The sequence below is a fragment of the Pieris rapae genome, chromosome 23 (assembly GCF_905147795.1).
Source record: "Pieris rapae chromosome 23, ilPieRapa1.1, whole genome shotgun sequence".
Taxonomy (NCBI): domain Eukaryota; kingdom Metazoa; phylum Arthropoda; class Insecta; order Lepidoptera; family Pieridae; genus Pieris; species Pieris rapae.
In genome coordinates, this window is record NC_059531.1 from 4,891,152 (window position 1) to 4,914,297 (window position 23,146).

General features: G+C 34.1%; 1 protein-coding gene across 9 annotated transcripts in view; it reads left to right on the forward strand.

Moving 5' to 3' along the window:
• The window catches only part of LOC110998247 (protein Fe65 homolog), a 65,308-nt gene that overhangs the window by 24,588 nt on the left and 17,574 nt on the right, over positions 1-23,146 (forward strand). For 3 of the 9 annotated variants that reach the window (XM_045633451.1, XM_045633453.1, XM_045633452.1), the window contains exon 3: positions 18,815-18,953. In XM_045633451.1, the coding sequence (XP_045489407.1) occupies positions 18,815-18,953 (139 nt within the window). Of the gene's footprint in view, positions 1-3,412; positions 3,526-11,736; positions 11,923-18,814; positions 18,954-23,146 lie in introns of those variants that run through there. The other 6 variants (XM_045633454.1, XM_045633457.1, XM_045633455.1 and 3 more) reach the window with 6 other exon arrangements.

Here is a 23,146-nt window from a genome sequence, read left to right on the forward strand (position 1 = left end):
CTTATTTCTTTTTTTCAACCGTTATCAAAATGCTTGAGTGCATGAGTAAATGTGTGGGTGCAAATGTGTGAGTGAGTGAATGAGTGAGTCAGTGATCGAATGAATAAAGTGTGTAATTACATATTAGGTGTCAGAAACAGCTCTAATACTGCATAGGGTGTGTTCATAAGCATTATAAGGAAAGGAGATTTGTTTCATACCTTATTAATAAAAAATATTGTTTTCATTCATTTTAATAAACACATCTCCTGGTAAATTGTGTATATAAAACTCACTCCGTGTATCAAAAAACGCATACGCAAATATACAATATCAATACAAGAATAAAGATATAATAATAGAAAATATTTAGCAGGTTTTAGTTCAGTTTTGAAATAATAATCTCCCTTCTTCTGCTTTCTCCTATCGATATTGCCATAGTGATTTTGTAGGATGATTTGATATTTTAAAAGAGTACTGAGAGTTTTTTTACGCTGGTCTTTCTCTCTTCTTTGCCGATGAGTAGGGATGTCTGCGATACACATTTAATGACGTGGAATAACTGATATTTGCAACTTTTATTCCATAATAAACATATTTTATTTTTATAATTATCACAGAAAGGTTTTTAAAACGACTCGAGAAACTACAAATTCAAATTGAAATTCAAAATTTATTTATTCATGTAGGTAACAATGTACACTTATGAACGTCAAAAAAAGAAATATTAAATGAATTTAATTTTACATTTACTGCCAGTTCTCAAATCAAGGGCGTAGAACGGAAGAGAAGAACTGGCAATAAACTCTCCGCCACTCTTTTTAATCGCCAAGTTTTTTTTTTACACAATGCTTGTAAGGAGCTGCAACCACTACACCATGTTCCATATGACATATTGAGTAATAAAGAATAAAAATAAAAAATTAAAAACAAAGATTTGTCCTCTATCAGCAGGAGGCATGGTGAAATAGGAGCACGCACTTACGTACTCGTGAGAACAACACGCAAAGACAGTTTATATTTTTGTTTCTAGTCAAAATAACTTTATTCAAATAGCTAAGCAGATAAACGAGTACATTTATGAACGTTACAAAAAAAGTTAAACTAATTCTAAACTTACATTTACTACCAGTTCGCAAGTCAAGGGCGTAGAGCGGGTAAGAAGAACTGGCAAGAAACTTTCCGCCACTCTTTTGTATCTCTAAGTTTTGAGTCATATAAATTGTGTAATTATGATCCAATATCATATAAATCCCAAGGATTGCGATCATTTAAATATTCGTCAAAATAGAAAGTTTTATTGATTTTTAAGTTTAACGAGGGTTTTGATTTTATTATTTGTTGTAAAAACTTGTACAATTTCCATATTAGGAATGGTTTAATGGTCGTATGCTTAATTTAAGTTTTGAGTATTATACTGGTCATAAAATTATTTATATTTTTTATACATACAAGGCTTCAAGAATATATTGGCCAGATAGTGTCATAATATTTATTCCGTAAACTTATTTCTTACCGACTCCCTCGGGGGAAAACAACAAATACCCCGAAAAGACCGCTTCTGGAGCAAAAATATGGATAGAGTCAAACGTATAACTCAGTAATAGTTCAGTGGTTAAGTGTGCATAGGTTCATGGGTTCATCCGTTCGATAATCAGTCACCCAATTTATTGCTATTAGCACTTGAAAAGAGAATATATTATCGTAAGAAATCAAAATCAACGCATGTCAGGCACAGAAGACCGATCACTGCACATTATATTTTAGAGTTAATAAGAAATCAAGCCATGATGAACGCTTCATAGTTTTTCCGCATGAAATAAATCAGTGGCAGCTTGTACATCCTTTTTGTAGAAATTCTAGGATACTGGGAAATTTACATAATATTTAAAAAAATCCAACCTTTATTAGGTCTTGACCTCAGATTTCTAAATCTGTTTCATGTTCATTTGTCAATCTAGAATAGGCAAGTAGAAGAACAGTCTCCTGTGCCTGACGCACGCCGTCGACTGTGAGTGCAAGGCAAGCCAGTTAAATTCGCAAATAGAAAGTTCATTGACAGCCGGGGATCGAACCTACGACCTCGTGGATAAGAGTCGCACGCAGAACATACCAGGCCAACGTGACTCTAGCAATATCTCTTCGATAATTTAGTAATTCGTTAAATGTATGCGAATTGCGTCGATTGCATTGGAATTGCTTTGTCCTTGTCGCACCCGTTTCACTTTGCAAATGTAAAGTGAAAAGGTAGGTATTGATTATCGCATCAGTTATTTTAGCGCGCATACACGTGTTTACAACATCCCTTGACATAAAATAACATAACATAGGAAATTTTACTTACGAAACACACAAAATAATAATAATAATCAAAAGTGTATAATGTGTGTTATTTTGTGTATGTTGTATGTGTGTGTGTTATTGTTTGTAATAAATTATAAGTCTATGACTCATAATAACAATAAAAATTAACAGAGAAAGTAGTCCTGGATGATTTGTGTGTAAAAGTATATAGTTAATAAAAAATAAGAATACTTGTTACCAAAGAGTTTATTGCCAGTTCTTCTCTTCCGTTCTAGGCCCTTGATTTGAGAACTGGCAGTAGTAAAATTAGATTCATTTATTGTATATTTCTCTTTTTTGACGTTCATAAGTGTACATTATGTTACCTATAGGAATAAATTATTTTTGACTTTGACTTTAAAGCTAGTATATAAGGAGGTATCAGTATAAAATTTCTGCCGAATGATAAAATATACAATACTTAACCAAGGTTTAATAATTAAAATTAATAAATAGAATAGTCCCTGTGGCAGTCTTCTTTTAATTTCCTTGCTGTATATATATACTATTGCTTATATATTATGCATACTGAATGTATTACTGAATATATTACTATACTTATTCGTTGAGCGAAGAAATCATCAGCTCTGGTTAGATGTTTTTCCAAGTCTCTACTGTGGGTCCTTTTTAGTAGTGGTTCAGCAGCAAGTATAATTCCGAACAATTTTTAATTGAACGCCCAAAAAAATATTTTTCTATTTGATACCTTATGTATTTTTTTCAAATTTTATCTTTTGTAATATTTGGAAATTTTAGGTTTTATTATTTACATTACAATATAAAAATTGAACATAATTAAATGAAAAGGAGGACAACTGGCGGCCTTATCGCTTTCGAGCGATCTCTCCCAGGCAACCACTGTGAGTAAAGGAAAAAAAATGTATTAAATTATATAGTAGGCAAAAAGTGCAAAAATACATGTTACAAAAAAAAAAACTTAACAGTTAAGTAATGCTTCGAAAAAGGCATTACACTGTTCATTAACAATTCGTGGGGCATTGAAATAAATATACAATAGCCTAATTATCGGGGGGAGGGTTTGGGGGGCATGTCCATTTCCCCCGCGCTGCCGTCAGTCGCCAGTCGGCAGTCGCATCTCTACCACAGAGTGTAGTTCACGTGCGGTTATCGAAGTGTTTACGTTGAGTTGTGATTGTGTAAGCTATGAAAATAAGTTTATGTTGAATGTGTCATTTTCTTATCGTAAGTAATTTAGAATGTTACGAAGATTTCTTTCAATGATAGAATGTTTTGTATGATCCAGTAAGTTGTTTCATTAGCCGGTGCCTGAATTGACGTTGGATTTCGTTTCGTAGTCCTTTGTTCCACTCATATACAAGCGTATGTCGAGTGGAAATCTCTAAATTTCATTCTAAAAATAAACACTCGAAAACTAAAAAAAAAATAAAAAATCAGTGGCACTACAGAACACTACTTTTTAGCTCTGGGCCTCACATTTTGGAATCTGTGTTATTATATTTTGCTAATCTAATAGGCCGGTTGGATTTGGTGGACACCTCTCAAGTTTTCTTGATGCGTAAGTTGCGTCTAAGTACATATATATTTTTTAAAATCTTGTGTCATGTATTTAAATTCGTAAACAAACCGTACATTTGTACTTGGATGTGTCCTGACATAATCAGTATCATCAAATTGGGGCGACGTATTTTTAAATCGTTATTTTCCGAATGTTAAATACGCACATAGAAATCCACTTCTAGACCAACACTGCTCATCACTAATACCTATCCTTCATTATGTTCCTCTTTGAATCGAGGCAAAAGTCATCTCCAACACACATTAATACTGTTTTAACAAATAATAAAACTCATTACAGAAATATGGTTGTGACAACATTGATCTAACGCTAATCCTCACATGAATCTCTGTGTTGTGGGTTACAATTACCCCATGGTATATGGTGCATGTTTAAAACAATTTAAAACAGTAGTCTTACTGTTAATTATACAAGATGTGTAAAGTATGTGTGTGCGTAATACACTAATAAAAGTAAAAATAAGGGTTTAATGTGTTTGTAAATTTCCAATTAATCTAAGCTAAGCCTGTCTTAACCGAGATAACACAGCGCCAAGCTACAGCAGCTAGCCACAGACCTAGTTTCACAAATGATGCATTATGTTAGCAATCTATAAAGATATATATATTATCTATAAAGGTATATATTAATTACTATATATACTTCATTACTTACTAGCAGTGTGAGTACTTTTACAATTTTTTTTTCTACTATTAGTTTTTTTTATAGAACAGGGGGCAAGCGGGCAGGAGGCTCACCTGATGTTAAGTGATACCGCCGCCCATGGACACTCTCAATGCCAGAGGGCTCGCGAGTGCGTTGCCGGCCTTTTAAGAATTATTTATTCATTACATTCTTGTTCTTTTTGCGACTGAGACGCAAACTAGCTGCTGTGGTCTCTGGCAGAATGACCATGTGGAACACGTCTGCAGCATTATGCTGAGCCAGTGCCAATTAGAACCACAGCAGATACGCATTACATACTTAAAACTTAGCTTGTTTTTTTTAAACTGTTATCTGATTATTTTTTTCTTTGATTATTGTTATTGTTGTTGTCCTGAATGATATTTAAAGCGATTGGGATAGTATGAAAGTCTGTAAGTACCGACTGCAGCGCCATCTTTCCGGCTAATTTATTTTATTATAGCTGTATTATTAATAATAATAAGAAATAGGATTTGATAATTATATATTATGAAGACTATGAACCTACAACAAAAGAAACTACTATACTAGAATAAAATAGGCGCATGGCGTTATAAAAAACAATGCAGCAGATAACTATATGTAGGCGCTTAGTACTCACATATTTACAAATATTGCAACTATAGAGTTTACATTATCCTATTATTATTAAATAATAAAAAAATAAAATTATAGCAATTAGCGGTGGCTAAATACCTCCTGGAATTGTCCAGATCTTGACCGGTCTAGGCACCCGCCATCAGGCGAAATGTCTGTCCGTTTGAAAAAATTTTTATGCGTAGTGCGTTGATGTATATTAAAAAAAATTCTAGTGCGTTATTCTGATACACAAAAGGGGTGAAGATTGAATTATTTATGAAGACTTCAAATTAAAAGCAGAACATTAGCTGTATCAATATCTTTAATTATAGTTTGATTAATTTACCGGTTAGAGTGATTTAGTTTGAAATTTTGAAATATTTAGGGTTGCTTTGCTATATTAAAAAAAAAACATTACAGAAACAATACAAATTGTATTTATATAATAAAACAATATTGGCATTACAAAACAATTAGGAATGATTTAATCAACACTTCCAGATCCTCTGTTAATCTAATACATAACATAACACATAATAGCTAAATAAATCTTTTTACTAACCTAATATGCCTTAATTACGTTAAAAGTAAATAATTATGATTGATCGCAATGACCCCAAATTGTTCGCGTGTGCGTCACTTACTTTTTAATAATGATGACGGCAACTTGAGCTCACAAAATCACGAAATATACAGATCTTAAAAATGCAGTTCACATAATAAATACAGCAAAAATATCTCATAAATACTTAGGCTCCTAGAATCTGCGTCGTTTCCTCCTAAGTTATCGAAATCTATTTCGTGCTTCTTGCATCCAACTTCGAACTCCCATTGATGGTGGAACTCCCCTTGACAACTCCACCCACAGGTTTTCTCTTCTCTTGCTACTATTGAGTCAATGTTAACACTTAATAAACAATAATACATTCTTTTTTTTCTAACTTAATTAAATTTAAGAGTAGATATACTGTATATTTATGTATATCTTCTCTCTCCATTCATAAGCGAGTTTTTTCGTATGCAAGGAATCATCGGATAAATAGTGAATTAATGTTGACAGCCCTATCTTTAAAATTAATTTCACTAATTAAGCACTCAAGTTTCAACTTTGAATCCATTCAAACCTCAATTCAATAAGTCTTTTGAATTTATACCATTTAGAGCGCAAACAATACTTAAATGGCACTTTTAAACTAAGGCCGCACTGCAGGGAAACCGTTTAACACTTTCTGCTATTGACAAACTAATATAAGATTTTTTTTATTTGCTTTCTAATGAAAGCCCATTTCTAAATAATGAGAAGATGTGCGGTTGAAATAATCAACCTTGTAGCAGACAATAAGGTTTTTAGGTTCAAAACGATTAGACACTCTTAAATCCTTAAATGTATATTATAGACATCGCGCTTTTTAAATGTACAAGGGATTCGTACTTCTGCTACTGTGAAATAATGGATATAATTGGATGATTTGCTTTCGATTCGATTCGAAATGGGCTTTCATTACAAATAGAACCTATAGGTTAGGTGAGGTATAGGGTGAGAAGATATGCGGTTCAAATATACAACCTTGTAGCAGACCAAGTTTGTTAGGTCCTAAACAATTAATACTGCTAAGTCCATATTAATATCGCGATTTTCGATCTTGAAAACCCGCAGTGCGGTTTCGAACCAGTCCTTTCAACTGAAATCTGGGCCGACGTTCTGGGTTCACTGACCAGCTAAGTATATTAATGTTCTGTTTTCGTCTAAGAAACTATGTTTTATACAGTGCTATAAATAGGAAAGATAACGTATTTGGAACGCTGGAGTCACGCAAGCTACTGCAGGGCTACTCTGTCATCTTGAAGACAAGACGCCAAGTCCTGGTGTTTCGATTCTAAATAGTACACAGTACTCGGCTAAGAATGTGTCTAGTAAAATGTATCATTATATAATATAATATATCATCAGTATATTCTATATCTTATTGTTCCCAACTTATATTATTCCCTATACCCTTACGACTGACAACTGTATACTTTCTTCTTGTTAAAGATAAGTCGAAACGAGGTATGTACAGGATTTATTATTTTAGTATAAACTTGCGTATCAATGGCCACCGAACCGTTCTTTGTAGTACATATTTATTATATATAATATGTATACAGACGGTTACAGCATTCTCAGCCCGTGCTGAGCTCTAAAGGCCCTTAAGGCCAACACCTAGATTCCATTAAAAAAAAAGGACAGATTTCAGTAGGCAACGTGAGTCTGCAACTGTTTCTTGTCCTTGGTATCGGACAACCTTTGCCTCCGCCGTCGCATATATCCCCTAGGTCTATACCTAGTTCTTGGAGAACACTTGGGTTGCCCACCACGCAAGACTTAATGTTTCTAAGGATAGGAATATACTATATGCAAACTTGCAAATAGTTCAGAATAACTTTCACAATATTCAAGGTCAATGGTTGCAATATCCTGCTAAACCAGCTTTATTATCAAATTTTATTATTTGACATTTCATATTTTTCAAGTTTTGATTTTGTTGGAGTAAGAGGCTTTAGTATTGGTATTATTCGCATTAATATTAATATCATATCGTTTGTTTGAAAAGAAACTCATACATTCAGATTGATTCATTATAACACAGAACCATATTTATTTATTTTGTAATCCTACAGCTAACATAAATTATATATACAAACAAATACACTGAAAATATAGCCAGATGGAATACATGAAACATTTTACTACAAAAAGATTTACAAAAGGGAACAAACAAACAAAAAGTATTTAATACATTGAACTAATTGTAATTTAATTTATTTAACCAAGCCTAATTTGGTTGGACCCAAAATTCAACGGCGTTTAGCTGAGAAGGTCAAATACCTTGCTTGCCTATTAGATTGACAAATGATCATGATACAGAAATCTGAGGCCTAGACCTTACATGCTGTGGCGCCACCAAATCCAGAATTGAACTTTGTTGCAGACATGATTCGGACATGACTTATTGCTAAAAAGCGATTTCTTCCAAGCAAACATAAATCCTAATTTTAAGAACTGACTGGTGTTAATATTTTAATTAGCAAAAAATATTAAATTCTTATAATCCAAACACCAAGGACAATCGCCGGAAAGAGACGTTTTTCATCAGTTTTTTGTTATCTTGTATATTTCAAATTTATAATTTGCAATTAATAAATAAAAATAACGTGTAATAATTAATTTTAATTATGCAGCAAGGTTTTTACAAATATCAGAATAATATATGTTTGAACATTTCTCGTAACACAAAGGTCGAAACTCGAATCACACCAATCCTCTCTGCTGCTTGGAGAACCGGGTCAGTAATAGCCACTTAACAATCTTCGGGTGCAACCCGCCCCACCGCATAACCTTGACGCCTAGCTAGCAACTTCCGGTATCACCGGGAGATACAATATCCAATTCCGCAAAAAGGCCGGCAACGCACCCACTAAAATGGGTTTCCATCGGTTGGGATGACTGCCCTTTTCGGGCGTCCCGTAAGCTATAAAAACTTGAAGGTTCCTGGATCCGTATTGCTAAGGAATGTGAGCAAGTTCAGTTCGTCTGATCCTAAAGTAAAGTGATACCGATGATGAAGGTTTAAAAAGAGTGTTTATTGCCAGTTCTCTTCCGTTCCGTCCGTTCGCGTATAATTAGAAGCATTTCATACATTACTGTTTTTGACGTTAATAAGTGTACATTGTGTTACCTATAGGAATAAATGATTTTGAATTTGAATTTCAAGGAAAACTTGAGAGAAAATCGGCATATCCAAAACGTTTTTGACATAACTCTGACTAATAAATGCCAAAATATTTATCTGTCAAAGGCTCATTTTGTGTATAAAGAACACATGAGTTATAGTGCGCGGTGTAGCGGAGTAATACAGATGGCTAGTTCGCTCATCCACACAAAAACAATTATTATTTATGAGCCAGAAAATACTATTTAACTCAACAAACTGTTGTCTGACGAGACTAAATAGGTCAGTTCACTATTGAAGTAGTAGACTCATGTACTTAATCCAACTTAGAGACGAGATTGACCCAGTAACTAAACTAGACTTAACTCGTTTACTATCTGTACTTATATAAAAAAGAGGAAAGATTTTTATACAATTATGTTTGTAACGAATTGGTACAAAAACATGGCTACATTATCACTGAATAATATAGGCATAGGCAAAGACAACATTTATTACTAACAAAACACACACACAGAAACACACACAACAATTATATATTATTACAAACAAATAAACTGAAAATATAGCCAAAGATGATACATGATAAATTTGCTATATAACGATAAAAGATTTTATCTACTATATACAGTAGTTCTTGAGTGTTTTCCATACAAATCTTTATGTTAGTACTAGCGGATCCGACAGACGTTGTCCTGTCTATACGTCTTTAATTTGAAAATTTCAAACTTTTTTTAATAAGCTAAAACATTCTGGACCATTTTGATGAAAATTATTATTCAAATGTTATGACAATATCTAACGATCCAGCACATGGTCTACAATAACACAATGATAACAAAACTTTTTTTTAATTTGATCGCAGCGCTAACTGTCGGGACAGACTAAAATTAAAATTCGAATATTATTTAAAATTTGACAGTGCGATGGTAGCGCCGTCTGTCGGATCCAATGTAAAACATTCCAAAATCAACAACTACTAATTAATTTAAAAAAACATTGTCCAGCGGACAAAATTGTGAATCTAAACCATTCTCGAATCTCCACGAACACACACAAAAAATTTCATCAAAATTGGTCCAGTCGTTTAGGAGGAGTTCAGTCACATACTCACGCACATAAGAAATATATATATTAAGATAGAACTAATACCGAATATCCGTTGCAAGTAGTGTTCAATGAAAGGAAAATCGTGAACCTAATCGATTGATTGCATTAGTGTTAGCTGAAGCGTATCGCCTGGGGCTTCCGAAGGGCACGAGGGCTGCAATAATCCATACAAATGTTGAATCTAGGTGTATGAGACCTTTCGGTCTTCTCTAATTTCTGTATGTTGCTGAACAGAAAACCTGTGTCCAGTTAACACACTATTGTAAACTTTTTCTCTGATTATTCATACAATAAATAAATAAATCATAATCGAATAAAAATAAAAAGGAAACGGTTCAAAAAAATAGGTTAAATAATGTCATTATTTTAAGTAAATAAGTTTGTTTATGGATGAGCTGCGAACCCTGACACAGGTATTTTTTACTTAAAAGGGTTTCCAAATCTTACACTTAGAAAAAAAAAGGAATAACGCATAGACAAGTAGGTAACCCTTTGTGACTGACACGCTGATTTTCAAGACTAGACATGGTTTCCCTTCACCTTGAACCTCCACTTCATCAGAATTTCCTTGATATTGCTTGAGAGTTTAAACGCCACGATGTTTCGAATATCCTGATCAGATGGCAGATCGTCAATCATGCGACCATCTTGGTCTATAATTATAATTTTTTATGGAATCTCGCTGTTGCCCATAAGGGCCTTTACAGCTAAGCTCGGGCTGGTCAATAAGCAGGTGTCAGGAGGATATCCAGTGAAGTACAGGTCCACGACTACCAACTCAGTGACACCTTCACTTAATACCTTCACCCATATCTGGTTACGACTTTTCTTTGCCGCGCGCTTTTAATATGGGTTTATTGCGCCATCATTGCTTGTGATAATCCGCTCCCCTGAGGGGCGTACATCAGCTAGTTCGGGCAAAGCCCCTGCTGGCGGTGTGGATGTTCGCGTCCTGATGATGCAGGACAGTACTCATGCAAGCGTATGGCCCTTGGTGCGGTGGTATGGGTTTATTGGGTAGTACAGAAACAAGTTAATAAGTATGAGAAAACATTAATACCGCCTTATAATTTACAGATAGCGCCATCTAGTAACAATTTAGTGCTAACATTAGTTAACTAATTAATCTGTATTTTTCGGTATTTCCCACTTATTGTTGATTCATGAGCCTATTTTTAATTGCAACGCGTCCCACGATTAATCGCGATTGTGTGAGATACTTGCGTAAGTCTTTGTTGAAGTGATAATTTAATTTATATAACCTGTTATTCGTACCGTATTAAAAACGCCAGAAAAGTTTTTATAAAGGAAAATGATTTTATTCCTACTTAACTATATTTATTACTGGCTTCGTACCCATGAGCCGTAACCTTTAAAAATACATAAATCTTCCTCATGAGTTCTAGATAGATATTGGTAAAAACCGCATTCGTTCTGCGTTCTATTGAGTTTATAATGAAAAGATAGACGCTGGGGAAGACTTGTTTTTATATAATAACAAGCGGGCAGCTAGTTATAATATAAAAACCGCGAACTTCGCTTCTCCTTAATGCGTAGTCTACATTTTAGTACATACAAAGACCCATACCCCAGAGACTGTTCGGTTTTCCGGATTGAAAATTCTTTAGGTTGTTATTTTTTCTATATAAATCGGATCCTGTCTTTCCTCGCTCAACGAATAAGTACGCAATACAGCAGGGTAAAGGCTGCTAGCGAACTAAAATTTTTTAATTTCTTTTAATTTTCTTCTATTATTTTTTTTATTTTTAGAGAAGTTTAGAGAACTGGCAGTATATATTATATAAGTTAAAAGTCATACGATTTTGTTAATAAACAACGATACTTAGTATTCAAAGCTTACACAACACGATTGATATTCTAGTGAAGTGCTAAAAGTGAAAATTGAGAGTGCAATGTGTCAGTGAAACATCACTATGGGATTACATAAACGTGAAAGTGAGTATTTTATTTTTAAGTTTTTCGTGTATTTGACTACAAATCAGTGTTACCAATATGATATTGCAAAAACCAGTGCTTCAGTTCAAGAGTATGTTTGTCCAAGTTTTTTGGAAACCGTCTTGTCTGATTCTTGATTTATTATTATTCCAGTTTAGAAAACAAATATAATGAAAATCCGTTCGATAAGTAAGTTTAATTTAAAATGTTTTAAGTTATTTTTTTTAATTTCTAGGTTAAATGAAAACGGGTTATTCTGTTTGTATGTATGAATACTTTCTATTTAAATTTATTCACTAAAAATGACAAATTGATGTGATCAAACAATGACTTTGATCTTTTTAAAGCCAAAACATTTTAATAATGCTTATGAAATTTGATGAAACCTAACAAATCACAAACTGCCTATTAATTTATGCAACTACTCATAAAGTAATAAATAGTTCATTGTATTATGTGTTTATATTGTGTGTGTGTTTAATAGGTGAACAATAGGTACACACAAAATACATACAATATATTGTGCCCATAATTTATGCATGATTATGATCATAAATAGAGTGAAGCATCCTTTTGAGGTCTCACATTTCTGTATTTGTTTCATGGTTGTCAATCTAATAGGCAAGTAGGTGATCAGCCTCCTGTGCACACGCAATCTACTTTAGGATTAATGCATCACGATGTTTTGTCACCGTTTGAGCAATTGTTTAATGCACATTAAAAGTCTATTGGTGCACAGCCGGAGATAGAACCTACGAACTCAGTGATAAAGTCGCACTCCTGAAGCTTACAGTGCTTTGCCCAAAATGTTTATTTAAAAATCCATTTCACATGAACTTAAACAGTCTAATTTGTGTATATAATATAAATTTTAGGTTTAAAATCTTATATATATAATTCTCGTGTCGCGGTGTGGTTATACTCCTCCGAAACGGTTTGACCGATTCTCATGAAATTTTGTGTGCATATTGGGTAGGTCTGAGAATCAGATAACATCTATTTTTCATCCCCCTAAATGTAAGGGTAGTCCACCCCTAAAATTTTTTTTAAATTTTTCGAATTCTAGAAGAACTGTATCAACAGCATTAAAAATATATACAACCCTAAATTTTGAACCCTCTACGATCAACCCCTATTTTTTATTATAAATGATATAAATGGCAAAAAGACGTTTGCCAGGGCAGCTAGTAATTCTATGTAATTCATTAGGTATTAAAGAATCTCTATTAAGTTTCGCGATAGTTAGGAGAGTGTCCTATGTACATGATTTCATATTCAAGACGAGTCGAAGGTCGACCGAGGATCAATACGTTGCAGCTAGACTAGACGATTCACTTAGGGTTGTCAGATAAAACTAATAAATAGTTCATTGTTTTATGTGTTTGTGTGGTGTGTTCAATAGGTGAACAGTACACACATAAGAAGAGGCTATTTGTGCAATCTATAATTTAAAATGTGAATCTCTGAGAGATAAATTCAAGGAAATTAATATACTCTTTCCCTCGCAATAAATAATAAAATATGTATGTATACAAGAATAGTGATAAGTTAATCAGACACAATAATAAATAAAAATAAATAATATAACATACGGACAATGTTAATACTCGGATTTCGGAACGTACGCAGGCTGCAATTTCCCCGTACTAGCCTATCTAAAGTTAGTAATCCTTTTTTGGGAAAAGGGCTACTCTTCTTTAATAAAATCCCAGAGGCTCTTTTATCTCTAACTTTTAATAAATTTAAGAAATGTATTAAGTAAAGAAAAGCTGTTTAAAAAGGCTTACTATAAAGTTAAAGATTATCTAGTTGATAAAAGAGCCTGGGGCTAGTGCTAGGCAGGTTGCTTCTGATTAATTTGCTATATTTGTTTTAAAGTAGGTACTTAAATGTTGTTTAAATAATTATTTTTTTAAAAGAGTACCGAGAGTTTTTTACGTCGGCTTTTTCTCTCGGCCTACACCCTCTGTCTTCTTTGCCGATGAGTAGGGATGCCTACGAGTTAAAATTTAATGACGTGGAATAATTGATACCTGTGTATCTTATGTTATATAGTCAACATTTATTATACTTTATACTGAAGCAGTTCATATCCAAGCACTATGATCGTTTTAATATTCATTAAAATTATAATAGGCCTTAGCACGCAGTTTCACTTTAATGTACAATTTCAATTTATTTATTATATACAAGGCGTTTGCTAGCCCAGAGGCATTGTGAGTGTCCATGGGCGGCGTTATCACTTAACATCAGGTGAGCCTCCTGCCCGTTTGTTCAAAAACACATTTATGATGTAGGAAATATACATTTATGATTAATAAAAATGTTATGCAAAAACTACATTGAAACGTTCGTGACACGGGCAATTAAACATGAACCCTCAAACGAGGAATGCATTTGTGGAACCCATGAACTTGTTTACTAAAAGCTTTATTGGCCCTGGCATTGAATTAACTTTAATTAAAATAATTAAAAAAATGGTTGATTTATCGCTTTCCGCGTTCCGGGCAGCCATTGTGATATAAAAAGTTACGTTAAATAATATGTAGACTATTACTTATATATGTTATATATAGACCCGTATCACCTCTACGTCCATCGTTCCACAACTGAGCGTTTTTCAAGGCTTTTTTCGCCGCTACATCACTTTGTGGAACCAGCTGCCCACTAAAGTAATTTCCAACCAATTCGATTTAGGGTCCTTCAAGAAAAAAGCGTACCAATTCTTAAAAAGCCGGCACTCGCGTGCCCTCCGACATTGAGATGGCGGTCCATGATGACGATGAAGTGTCCATGGGCGACGGTATCACTTAACATCAGGTGAGCCTCCTGCCCGTTTGCCCCATGTTCTATAAAAAAAAAGATGTATATTGTATGTAAAAAATTTGGTCCCTGCGGCGGTGTACCTTTGCCGCTGGTAGCATTTCCTCTGTGTAATTTGATACTCTTTCCTTGAGCGATGAAACCACCAGCTCTAGGGTCACCGGTGCTGTCAGGCGCTAAGTTGAATCTTTAATGAGCGCCTTTGCACTTGAACCCGACGTCCCAAGAGTCTCTACTCCAAAGGGAACCAAATCGAAGTTGGAGGAAAGACATATTTCAGACGAATTTTAAAATTGATTTTGATTTTTTTTATTATAAAGAATATTGTAAATACTGTATATTTGAGTGTAAAGTTCAGATTTATTCAAATAATGCCTAAAATTTAACATATCTCTTGTCGGTTCCTACAGACGCATCCGGAAGACTTGATAATACTCGTATTAGTTCCATACATATGACATTGGCGGTTTGTCGTACTGGCCACTTTGACCTCAAATATAACCTCTTTGGTTAGGAATTCCAAATTTAAATTTGAATTCCTAACCAAAGACTTTCCTTTTTCGAAATTTAAATAACTTATTGCAACTCTGATGTGGTAGTCGAAATTCAAATATTTTAATGATTTCCGTCCGCAAAAGTGCATAGATAGAATGAAATGTATTCCATTTTTAAAAATCTACATTTCTTTCTCCCATACAAAACGCCAACGCTGGTATGTGGTCCTTTGGGCATTACAAGAGATTTTTTTTCAAATATAAGTGTCATTATTAACACTAACTTGTTGGTAAACAGAAAAGTTTCACCTCTAGGTATGATATTACATACTCGTTACTATTTGCGACCCGACAACTAAATTTGTGGCCTAAGTCACAGGTTTCAATTTAGACACAATAGTCTGTGCCGATAAATACTTCAACACGAGTCATTTATCAACTGTCTGTCACTGTCACAACATGACTGTTGTCAATATAATAATAAAGTCTGTTTAATATCCAATTGTAATACAAAAAAATATATATACAGCTTAGATTTTCACATTTTATATATTATTTTATCTATATATGTATTAGTTACCTTTAGTACCGTAGAATGATAATTTAGCGCTGTATTGCCAATTCTAGAGAAATGTTTGGCATAGCCAATTTCTCCCCAGCTCTTCTTCGACAGATGACGATTCCTGTTCACTTAAAAAAAATATGTTTTTGTGAACGACTAAGGACAGTACTTACATACTAAAGTATACACGGAAGAGATAAAATTTTGAGCTTCTTAAACAGAGGTAAGCTTCTATCAAGATAGTTTGCTCCACAAATTCCTCTGATACATTGTTTTCTATATTAAATACCGTGTTCCCACGAGAATGCTTGCTTCTATTTCACCATGCCTCCTGCTGATAAATTTTTGTTTTTTATTTATTTCATTATCACTAATTACATAAGATGTCATGTGGAGCATGTTGTAATGGTTGCAGTTCCTTACAAACATTGTGTAAAAAAAACATGGCGATTAAAAAGTATGACGGACAGTTCTTCTCTTCCGTTCTACGCCCTTGATTTGAGAACTGAATGTAAAATTAAAAGCATATTGTTTTTATTCTTTTGACGTTCATAAGTGTACATTGTGTTACCTATATGAATAAAGTATTGTGATTTATTGATATTTAGTATTTATGGTATTTTTTTCATTAGAGACATTTCCGCTACAATCTTATGACATACATACGTTTGAAAATACGTCCGTGTACGTGACGCTTATATTCCCTCATAACAGTTAAGTTTTAGTGCCATTGGATAGTGGCTACAAGCATTACTGTACATTATTATTCGTTTATATATAAAATATACATTGTTTCGCTATTACACTCAGGACTGAATTTAGGGGGTTTTTGCATTGGAGAGGGCTTTTGATTTGTGATTTCACCGTATCGATGGGATGCACAAAAAATACAAAACAGTAACTTACCTTAAACTTATATTATAAGGAGTCCCTTTATGCAAGGCTCCGAAGATTCTGGGAGCTTTGAATAGCTAGACTAATTAATGTCCCAGGTAGCTTCCAGCTCTTTTGTCTCCCCTGATGTCGACTTACTTTTTTGCAACTTACCTTAAAAAGCCTTATAGGCTAGGACCCCACGGACCAAGTGTTTCGACAGCGAATGGGACAGAATGCTTTCTATACCCTTGTTTGCATGCTTAAGCTTTTTTAGCCTCTTCACAAGCCGCACCAGCAATGGTGTTTTTTCATGTAGATGGAAAGTAGGTATGTTGCATCCCATAACAGCACCCGAATAGTATTACGGATTTATATCTGTATATTAAGATAATATACAGAGATGCCACGGAAATTCGGCTACTATTCTGTATTCGGCCAAATAGTACTTATTATTCGGCCGAATACCGAATACGAAATCATGGACTAAAAAGACACATCATATTACTCAAGATTTGTATTTATTACCAAATTACAATATTTTAATAAGTAAAATTAATCAGCGGTATGTTATGATGGATAAAAACAAGCTTTTCAGCATTTGATGGTAGCAAACGATAACGTTATTCATCGTAAATGATACCAGTCATTTGCTAGTGTCATTTTTTAACACAGACAATTGAAACATAACTAATGAACTTTTCTACAAAATCGTAGGTGATGTTTTATATTTATACTGATCTGATAAAGCGTGCCGTGTGCTCGAGTGATACAGGTCGCGACATGATTTTGCGTTCGACAAGCATGTACATAGTTCCGAATGTTCGGCGGCCGAATATTCGGCGCTTCGGCCGATAGCGTTGCCGAACATTCGGTATTCGGCTATATCACACAATTCGTGGCAACTCTAATAATAAGCACAAAACAACTGGACCCATTTTAAGATTTGTTTGATTTCACCACAGCGAAAAAAAACAAAGAAAACTTCAGAAGGTGAACCTTACAAATGAAAGTGTTTTGTAATTTATCCGTGTCTAATTAGAATTGTAACGGAATATCAATGAGCCAGGTCTCAGACGGCGTTCGTATGGCCTCCACCGGTGAAGCCTTACTTTGTTTTCATCTGCCCACGTCTTATATAACGTTCACATTGTCGACATGTGAACAAATCTTTGAATACGTTTCATACTCCTACAAAAATTATATACAAAAGGAAACAAACAAATAAAATTATTCAATACATTTAACTGAGGGTGTTTGTTGGTGTGTGTGTGTATTAGTGATGGTAGGTACGTGAAGGTGTGTATGTGGGGTATGCATGAGCATTTGCATCATGTGATGCAGATAATTTTTCGCTTTGGTTATCTATATTCCTTTTGAGAGTCCACAATAGCTTAAGACAAGGCTAATATATTGATCGTTGTGTATCCGGGCTGCGCGATACAAAACTAAGTTTTTATATGATTTTATAGGATGTGAGGAACATAAAACAAAGCACGTTTACGAGTCTGGTAGACAGGAACAAGGAAGGCAATATTAAAAATTACAACATTGTGCATGATAATCAAATTATTATTTATTCAATATTAAGGCTTTTTAAATAGAATAGGCTCCTCTGATGTTAAGTGTTACCGCCCATGGACACTTTCAATGACAGGGCTCGTGTTACCTTTTAAGAATTGGTACGTTCTTATCATGAAGGATTCTAAGTAGAATCAGTTCGGAAATGTTACAGTGACCAAATGGTTCCACACACGGACGAGGTGATAGGTGAAATTCCGTATTCCTCGACATCTGATGATGAAGTTTTTCTGTGTCTTCACTTATGTGCAGAAATACCATGATTTATTTACTTAATTTTAAGTAATCTAACAGCTTACTTAATACATATTATTATACAAGATACTAATACAATACAGAAAGCCAAAACAGATTACATAGATAAACAAATTACTTATGTATAAAAAAACAGAAAACAAGCATTAAAAGACAATTTTACATTTAAAAAAAAACAAAAGAATAAAATTAAAAAACTGAAATTTGACATTTACTTAAAATCAACAAATAATACTAAGAATTTAAAACCACTACTTAAAAAAATCAGAGTCTTCCCGCTGATAACACTTTAATTTCTTTCCAGAGAATGGTCTACTCTCCTACGAGAATCCAAACTATCATTTGGACCCGGCGCACCTCGAGTCTGCGATATACAGTGATCTCTATGATATGCATGACGACAAAATGCCTGACGAATATGACAGCTATCTAGACAACAGAAGGTATGTTTAGTTTCTTATGACTCAAGAAAAGCCTTATATAAAAGGAATCTGATTAGGTTTTAGTAAGTTGCACCAACAGCTGCATCACCTTGATGGAAATCATTTATTCATATATGTAACACAATATGTATAAATGATGTTAAGCGTCATATGAACACCAGAAAAGAAATATATATGAAATTCTAATTTTACATTTTCTGCCAGTTCTTAATTCAAGTGCGTAGAACGGAAGAGAATGAGCAATAAACTCTCCGGCACTCTTTTTAATCTCCAAGTTTTTTTTCTTTTACACAACGTTTGTAAGGAGCTGCAACCATTACACCATGTTCCATATGTCATATTAAGTAATAAAGGATAATAAAATAAATTAAAAACAAAGATTTGTATTTGTGTCTGATAGACGATCAGCAGGAGGCATGGTGAAATAGGAGCACGCACTTACATACTCGTGGGAACAACACTCAAATATGTAGTAGAAACAACTAATATCACCGCTGATTGAAGCTATCTATTATAAATTTATAATTATTTTACATAATTTTAAATTTCTCCAGACGTTTCGCGTGCTTTACAGCGTGCGTGGTCACGTTGACTTAAGACAACGGGGTGTTGAATGTCAGAAAAGTATCATCATCATATATAACTATAAGACTTAGTAACCTACAAGCGATGGAGCAGATTGAGCCTGGTTTTCACCTCGCTCCTAGTCTTTCCGGCTCTCTTTGCCTCATCTGTAACTCTACGCCAGGTCCGCCTGGGATTCCCACGCTTCCGCTTTCCTTTCTGGTTCCAACCAAGCGGCTGCTGAAGGATATAATTGGAATCCCTTCGGAGTTCATAGCCTATCCATTTCCACTTGCGTCGATTGGTTGGCTGACTTTTCGCGCCATTAACTAAACTTAAATATTTATCAAAAAGGCTTTTAAAACACCAATATATCAGATGATAATATCATTTATCACATCCTGTTTATCATTAGTCCATGACCTAACGCTATTTGTCATAGGTCACACTGAGTCAGCCATTTGGCATGAAAAACGCATTCCAGTTATGGCAAACGCCAGACATATTTGCACTATATCTATTGAGTCTTTAACTATTGCGACAATAACATTAGTAACAGAAATAGTTAAATCATTCCATAACTGTAGAATAACAATGCTTCAGTGATGACGATGCCAAGAGGAAACTTTCGTCGTAGGTTCGATCTCCGGCTGTGCACTAATGGCCTTTCGGCGTGTGTCAGGCACTGGAGGCTGATCACCTACTTGCCTATTAGATTTAAAAATGATCATGAAATAGACTCATAAATCTGAGGTGAAGACCTAAAGAGGTTGTAGCTCCACTGATTTATTTATTTTTTATGTACTACAAAAATTTCATTTTAGAAATAAATTGCAATTTCTATTTATTTTTAACAATAATAGCTTATATATAATATATGTATATATGCTGTTGTGGACTATAAAGTACTTTTTTTATTATTTATTATTTACTTAACCTTTATTTGGGTCATAATATGTGGTTGAGACTAAAAGAATACCTGAGATAAAGAACCTTTAAACTTATAAAACTTCAAAGAGAAATAGTGTCGAAAGCTCGTTCGCTCGTTATAATTTAAACGAAAAGCTTCGACTTCCACTAATGACATTCCAAACGGCACACAAGCACACTTGTAAAAGCTCTAGGACCGTTCAGTTTTTAACCCGTAACTGAATTCTGATAACAGAATGCTCCAGTGATAACTGGTTAATAGAAGAATAATAAGAAAATTATTAAAAAGATTTTTTTTAATTTCCCTGTGGCAGTGTACCTTTCATTGCATTTCCTCGCTGTATGACGATATTTATTCGTTGAGAGAGAAAACCAGCTCTGGTATCACCAAAAGAGGCTACTTAAATCTTTAATTAGCACCTATGTATCTGATACCCACGACCCAAGAGTCTACTCCAAAGAAAACAAAATCAAAGGAATTTTTTTTCTTCAGTCGCACAACTTCCTCCATTCTCCCCAGTCTTCAGCAAGCCTTTGCATCTGGGTGATGGTTTACCATCAAGACCGATCGGCCTCAAAGTCGGGTGGACTCCACTCTGCGAGTAGTTTCTTTCTTTTCTCGATATTAAATAAGAAAAAAAATTGATGGAGAACAGAGGAATTGGTAATATTTGACCGAATTTTCAATAGCCAACGATTGCGTCACAGGATCAGCGACCTGAGTACAGCGCAGTCGCAGTGCATCGATCGGTGATGCATCGCGCTTCCGGGCCACGACACGCGACACGCAACTCTTAATTTGAAAATTCAAATTTGGAATCCAACCGGAAGTACTTGTTTGCTTTTTTAAAATTCAAATTTGGAACCGGAAGCACTTGCTTGCTTTTTTTTAATTTGAAATGTGTTTGAATAAAAGCCTCGAATTTAGTTATCAAGAATTCCGTGTTTTGTCTTCTTTTACTTGACGAAAATGCTCAGGTATTGTAGACACATTATATATATATATACAAATGTTATATAGTTATATAACATATTATATGACACAGTTATATAACACACTGGATAGTGTGAAATATAAATAACAAAAATACATTTACCAGGACCTTTATCTTTTAATATACGCGCATTTTAACTCATAAATAATTTATAATAAATATTCCGGAAAGGGTTGATTAGTAAATTCACCAGGCGTATAAAAAAATAATTTATTAAAGTTACGTTATTTACGTTGATTACGTATAGTTAGCGTAGTTGCCCTATGTACCTATGTTTTATGCATTTAATACATACAAGTTATTTTAGTACTATTGGTTCTTAAACGCTGGTTTAATCGCCACACATCCGTAGCAGTCGCAGCCAGGCACGTTCGATGGCGTGGGGTCCAAGTCAGAAGCGATTATATGAGTAAATGTAAAATTAAATTCATTTAATATTTCTTTTTTTGACGTTCATAAGTGTACATTGTTACCTACATGAATAAATAAATTTTGAATTTGAATTTGATTGTTTTGAAATTTAGGCCAAGAAAAAACATCTTATTGTAATGTTAACTTAACAGTTTTCACTTTGTCTCTTTTCTACTCAGCTTAAACATAATTTAAAAGAAAGGGACGAACTAAAACTACGAGTTTCATTGTTAGATAACACAGTAAAGCAAAACTTTTATGTATTATCTGTAACATATTTATACCCTTTTTATACATATAACTGTGTATAAAAATGATATACTATATGTGTATATGACGTTAAATTACATACAAATCGTATTAAGTACTTAGATAACAAATTTTCTTTAAATTATTTTTCTATTTTCGTTTACAGATTGATAATATATTGTTGAGATTGATATTGTATAATACCTTGCATAACATATATCTTGGCTGATTGTAAAGTTCGTGGCCAAAGTCTCAAAACCTAAAGTCGCAAACATTTTAGGCTAACGCAGAGAACTAACGTTTAACTAGATTGGACGGCGTCCAAAATCAATGTTTTATTAGATAACATTTACAAAACGGTTACTTCTATTTAAAACAATCTTAAAATCCGGAAAAGGAAGAAGCAGGCCACAAAGATGGCCTCATATCTTAATAGAGAATGCAGGAAAATACTTCCAGACTATTATCAAAAATAGAGCTAACTGGAAAGGGTTATTTTAGGTTATAACCCTTGGGTAGAATGCCTGGCTAACTCCGAGGGTCCAACTTTATGGCGTGAAGGGCTGAGGTGTTTTATAGTGAGAATCAGAGAAAATAGAGATCAGAGAAAAAAAATCAAAGAAAGGTCTCTTTGAATAGTAGAGGGTAGACCCAGTCCCCACAGTGCCCGCGTCAATCTGCAACTGCATAGTTGGATTTTTGCCTCATGAAAATAAAAGTCCTGTCTTAAAGAGGTCCATATCCACAGGCGATGACCAGATTTATTAATAAAAGCCTACAGTCGGTCTCATCGTTGTCATGTGCCAGGTGCACTCTTCTTTTGTCGCACTGCCTAACCACAAACTCTATTTACCCTGGAATATATTCATAAAGGATTCGAAGGGAATGGTGCTAGTGGAGCTGGCATAGTCAGAACTGGTTGTCAAATAGAGTTACTGTTACAATATCTCAGGGTCGGTTACTCATGTCTGAGTGAGTGGTCAGCGGTATAGTGTGATCTTGTGTGAACTTTCCTCCACCTTTTTTTTTCCTGCACTTCTTTTA